The sequence below is a fragment of the Eriocheir sinensis genome, chromosome 15 (assembly GCF_024679095.1).
Source record: "Eriocheir sinensis breed Jianghai 21 chromosome 15, ASM2467909v1, whole genome shotgun sequence".
In the NCBI taxonomy this organism is placed as follows: Eukaryota; Metazoa; Arthropoda; class Malacostraca; order Decapoda; family Varunidae; genus Eriocheir; species Eriocheir sinensis.
Window position 1 is genome coordinate 3,410,233 of NC_066523.1, and position 6,156 is coordinate 3,416,388.

A 6,156-nucleotide genomic window follows, 5' to 3' on the forward strand; every position below is an offset into this window, starting at 1 on the left:
CAGGGCTGGGAGGGCGTGGTGCTGGCCACGCTGCAGGCCGGCGTGTTGCTGGTGGGGCTGCTTGGCAACACAACCGTGGCGGCCTCCGTGTGGCGGCAAGGCACCAGCAGACAGAAGCAGCAGCAGCCCGCTGCCCACCGCCACGCCCTACTGCTGTCCCTGGCCATTGCCGACTTGCTGGTCACGTTGCTGTGTCTGCCCGCCGCGCTGGCCCGCCTGCTGGTGCTGCCCTGGGTGGCCCACTGGGTGGTGTGTCCGCTGCTTGCAGCCGCCCAGAACACCGCCCACGCCGCCTCCACGCTCTCCATCGCTCTCCTCGCACTCGATCGCTACCTCACCGTGCGTCGGCCCAAGATGGCGCCCCGTGTGGCGGCCATGACGGCGCGGCTGCTGGCGGGGCTGTGGGTGCTAGCGGTGCTGCTGGCGGTGCCTCGGGGCCTCACCGCCGCCCTGGCAGCCCCGGCGCCGACGTGCAACGAGCACTGGCCTGTACCGGCCCTACGGGTGCTCTACTACACCACCGTGGCCGCGCTGGTCCACCTGCTGCCCTGCGCCACCGTCATCATCTGCCATGCCGCCGTCGCCTCGTCACTACGCCGCCGCGGCCTGGACGACACGCGACTCAACATGCGGCCGCGTCAGGTGATCATCATGGCGCGAGAGCGCAGCCTCGGCGGCGCCAACACACACAAAATCGTGGCGGCGTCGTCCAGTGGCGGCGAATCTGACGGGGACGAGGAACGCGCAGCCCTGGAGCTGTGTGACGCCAACCTGCAACAGGTCACGCTGGACGCTGGCCGCGGCAAGGCGCCCCCGGGCCCCCCGCGCCCCGCCCCCACCATCCGACCCGCCAGGAACATTCACACCATCATCCGCGCCCACCGACGCATGCGGGTCAGAGGCCCCGCACAAACAGCATCCATCTTTGCCTCCTATCGCGGCCACTCAACGGAGACGCGGCGACGCCTGGCGCGGGTGTTGGTGGCCCTCGGCGCAGTGTTCGCCGCCTGCTGGCTGCCCTACGTGGTGGCTCTGCTGGTGTGGGCGTGGAGGGAGACACCCGCCACCCGCCACGCCCTGGAGCTGACGCTGGTGCTGGGCCACGCTCACTCCGCCCTCAACCCCGTGGTGTACTGGCTCATGAATCGCGCCTTCGTCACCTCCCTCCAGCGCCTGCTGTCCACCCAGCTGCGGCTGCCGCACGGCGTCTCGTGCGGTAGTTGCGGCCTCCCGTCCTGCCTTTCTCGCCCTACCGCCACTCCCTGGGCTGGCAATTCTTCTACTAACGAGGATAACCTGGGCGCTTTTCACCCCAAGTACCTCAACCCACACGCCCTCCGGCCCCAGGCCTCGCGCTGCACCTCTCACTACTTCCACTAACACCGGCACCTCGTGCACGGCGGCTGGGCGGTGCTCGCGGTGCAGTGCTCGTGGGGCTCAACACTACAAACTTATCCGTGTTGACCAACGCGTGTGTGTTGCGTGAGGCAGAGCCGCCGGCGCCTCGCAGCCAGAACTAATGCAGAACTTGCCTCTGCCACCCTGACTGTGCCGCTGGAGTCGTTTGTACCAGACACTGCTTCGCTGCGTTCTGTTGGCACTCCTGAGGTGGGACGCTGCCTCTGTGTGTGCGGGCGTGCATGTGTGTGTGTGTATGTGTGTGTGTGTGTGTGTGTCACATCAACCAGCAGTGACTGTGCAGGCCAGAGTGAGGCTTACCGAACAGCCAGTGCAAGGCGTCTCGTTGAACGTTGCCCGATCGTTCCTATGTGTGGGTGAGAGTGGCGGACACTTCCTCTTTGATACGAGCTTGAAGTGTAGCAAATGCAAATTTAATCAACTATTCTAGGTCAGCACGGCGCGCTATACGGGTCTACACACCTAGGTTACGGCATCGATGACTTAGTGTAACGGGCGCGCCTAACATGTATATGTATATGTAAGTCACCTCACCTCGCCGCTACCCCGGAAACATTTATTCATTAGAGTTTTACTTTCCCTCCTCCTCCTCCTCCTCCTCCTCCTTTTCTTCCTCCACCTTTGTTTATCTCTGCCCCTCATTCCCTCACCTGTCGCCTCGCCTGGGCTTCGTTATAACGCTGCCCCGACGAGGAAAAATCTTGTAATTACTCGCCGCGGCTCTGGGCAGAACACTTCACCGACCATCGTGACGTATTTAGTATTCTTTTCCAGCATAGGTACGATGGATTACGAGTTACTTAAGTCACTTCTGGACCTTGTGTACTTTATGTAACGTTACATCAGGTCTGGTAAGTACTATTAAACGCTACTTTTGGAACTTGAGTACTTGATAACGTTACTTCTTGTGTAATTTTTAAACGTTACTTTTGGTCTGCATGTACTTGGTAACCTTCTCTGTGCAAGGATTGGCAGGTAAAACTACTGGAATTTGTTGATGATGTTTTGTTTTTGTGATTCATTTCCAGTTATATGAACAGCAAAGTAAAAATCGCGCTACTGAAGCCGTCCTCCTGTGTACTTTTTTTTTTCTCTTGTACGATATTTTCTTTCCTTTTCGTTTTCTTTTCTTTTTTTTTTCTTGTACGTTAAGAGGATTGAGTTACGAGTCAGAGTGAACCCGATGCCCCGCAAGTCACCGGAGAGAGAGAGAGAGAGAGAGAGAGAGAGAGGAAGCAAGTACTCCTCGACGATAACCTAAAGTTGCACATTCATAGTAGTTCCGCTGATTGGCATTCTGTGTGGTAAGGAGACAAACGACGATTATTCACCTGCACAGAGACGGTGAGCCGGAACGCTAATGATGCATATTCACCTTTGTTTAATTAGAGAGAGAGAGAGAGAGAGCACTTCAATAAATTCGAGTGTATGTTGTTTTGGTGCTGTAATCCGCTTACATAATTATCGCCACCGGACTTGAGGGCGACAAACCACTTTTCAGGAACCGGTTTGACTCGTCTGTTCGTGTTTCATTCGTGTTTAGTAATATTTAACAACCTCCCTTCATGTTGTTATTAGGGATCTTAAGAGTGCTCATCTATCTTCGTCACTTCATTTCAACTAGACCCAAAACTTTCATTATTGCTATTGATCATCAGTTATTTAGATTCATTTCATTTGACGTATGTAATTTCTTAAAACCTAATGTGTATACTATTTCCTTACTTTTTTCCTCACCTATATTCTTAACTTAATATCAACCAGACCCAAAACTTTCATTGATCATCAGTTATTTAGATTCGCTTCATTTGACGTATGTAATTTCTGAAAACCTAATGTGTATCCTATTTCCTTATTTTTCTTTTTAACTAACATATATTTCTGTGTTGCTGCTATTTTTGTTTCCCTTATTTGAAGCGTTAAGATATTTAAAACTATTACGTACACTCCTTTTTGTTTACTTTTTGAAAACCAATGCGTATACGTTGTTTTATGTGATTCACGGAGCGACAAAAAAATTCCTCCACTTCGAATGACTCACTGCAGTTCGTGTGTTCCTATTAGCTTCCTGGGCCGCGGAGGCTTGGCGGGAAAGTGCTGCATCGGGTTCCTCTTCGTTCGGTTCTGTTATATAGTGTAGGATTTAGCTACTTATTGTTATAGAAAGGCGAGAATCTGCCCAGAGCCTAGAATCAACACACACACACACACACACACACACGCACACACACACACACACACACACACACACTCGGGTCCTTTCCTAGGCCAAGGGGAGACGGCCTAAGGGAATGACCTGATCGGAGTGTGACGTTTTTTCCATTTTTTAATCAATTCAGCTCCATTTTTCCTCTTCCCCCCCCTCCCCCCCCCTCTGTTCGTTCCTTTCTTGTCCATCGTGTGACCGAGAGGGAGGCGTGGTGAGGTGAGGCCAATAAAGGATGACACGCTGATATGGGACCCTCTTTTACTGCCCTCGCTCTCCCTTACTCTCCATTACCCTTCCTTCCTTCCTCTCTCCCTCAATTATTTTTTTCAGGTAAATAAAAAATGGAAATATGTTAGAATTCGCTGACGCCTCATCATCTCTCAGGTTGTAAGTTATAATGTGTTCTTGTTTGTGTGAGAAAATGGGGTAGAGAGATGTATAGATGTATATTTAGATAGTTATGTAGTTTGATAGATAAGTATAGATTTATAGTTAGATGCATATGTGTAGAGTGTACGTGTATTTGGTGGAGATACAAACAGACAGATAGACAGTTACAAATTCTTTTTTTTCTCTCTCTTTTATTTGTCTGATCAATTATTATTTTTATATTTTATTTCCATTCATTTAGATTCATGACCTACATATATTCCATCTTTTTATTGTTGTTTTAATGAAGAATAAATAAAAGAGAGCGAGAGAGAGAGAGAGAGAGAGAGAGAGAGAGGCGACCCAGGTCCGTGCTTTCTATCGCAGTAATTATTCAGCGTCCATCTCTCTTTTCATCCGCGCGCAGGACGGCCACCATTCATTATTTATTCACGCTGCATCGTTCGGCGGCAAAGTTTTCTGCCCTACAATATTAATGAACGTCCATTAGCTTATACTTTATGCATTTTTCCATTAGTTTATCCTTTGTGAACTTTTTGCTCAGTTTATATTCATTAGTTTATCCGTTATGCATTTTCCCCTCAGTTTATTCCCCTCAGTTTACCCTTTATGCATTTTCCAATCAGTTTATATTCATTAGTTTATACGTTATGCATTTTCCCCTCACTCTATTCCCCTCAGTTTACCCTTTATGCATTTTCCAATCAGTTTATATTCATTAGTTTATCCGTTATGCATTTTCCCCTCACTCTATTCCCCTCAGTTTACCCTTTATGCATTTTCCAATCAGTTTATATTCATTAGTTTATACGTTATGCATTTTCCCCTCAGTTTATTTCCCTCAGTTTATACTTTATGCCTTTTTCCCTCAGTTTCAGAGACCGCCTTTTTGTTTGTCTGTCTGTCTGTCTTTTGTTCTGTCTGTCTGTTAATTTTTATCTTTGTCCCATTGAGAATTCGAGTTATGAAATGCAAACTGATAAATAATTTGCTGATAGTTCGCCATTGTGGTTTTCTAAGAGACAGACAGACAGACAGACAGACCCACGCTGTCCACCTGCGCTACGCTTCGCAACACCTGAGTCAACAAAGTGATGAAATACCTGTGACGACGAGGACAGGTGAGACTTTATTAGCACTACCATCATCACCATCATCACCACCGCCATCACCTCCTCCACCACCACCACCACCACCACCACCACCACCACCACCACCTCCACCACCTCCACCACTATCACACCCATCACAGTCATCAATCACCATCAGCAACATCTACCACTAATAATAATAATAATAATAATAATAATAATAATAATAATAATAATAATAATAGTAATACGTCTACTACTATTAATATTACAATAATCATTACATATGTCATTAGCATCGCAGTCGCAATTAATATCATCAATACAATCATTATTGCCATCAGTACCGTCAATAAGAGTAACATATTAATGTAGTATCGTTGTGATTATCACCTCCATCAATCAGCATTAAGATCATTTGTCACGAAAAGTCATCCTTGTCACTATACATCATCATCATCATCATCATCACCATACACAACAGCAATAACAGTAATCCCTACCACCATCTTTACCATTACTAGAACCATCACCATTACCACCATCACCACCATCACCATCATTACCACCACCACCACCACCACCACCACCATCCCGTCCAGCAATGCAAGAATTACCACCAACACACCATCACTAACCAGGTGTTGGCTCTAATTCGTTCCCCACAAAACCAGGTTATTGGGTCACAGGGCTGTCATTGTTACAGGTACACATGAAAATTACACACGCGCACCCATGCACGCACGCACACGCACAATGACCCATCCTGCCCTACATTTATTTAAAACATTAATTACCTGTTGTGATACTAAAAAGGATTGATTTTTTCCTTCCCATTTTCTCCTTCTCTGCACTGCGTTAAAAGGAGGGTAATGAAATGTGAGGTAATGGACCCGCAGACTTTTATGTGAAAACTTTGAGGTGGTGCATCATCAATTATACGAGGAAAATGGAGAGGAGTCTATTCTCTTTATTACTACTAATTGATGATTGAGCAGAAAGTTCGTTTATTTTCATATTACTTCATCATCGCTGAGATATTTACAG

General features: G+C 47.9%; 1 protein-coding gene across 2 annotated transcripts in view; it reads left to right on the plus strand.

Moving 5' to 3' along the window:
* Window positions 1–2,820, plus strand: part of LOC126998773 (gastrin/cholecystokinin type B receptor-like) — a 144,992-nt gene extending 142,172 nt beyond the window's left edge. For both annotated transcript variants that reach the window (XM_050860802.1, XM_050860803.1), the window contains exon 5: window positions 4–2,820. In XM_050860802.1, the coding sequence (XP_050716759.1) occupies window positions 4–1,380 (1,377 nt within the window). In that variant the 3' untranslated portion in view covers window positions 1,381–2,820. The remainder of the gene's footprint in view (window positions 1–3) is intronic.
* Window positions 2,821–6,156: the final 3,336 nt, after the last annotated feature.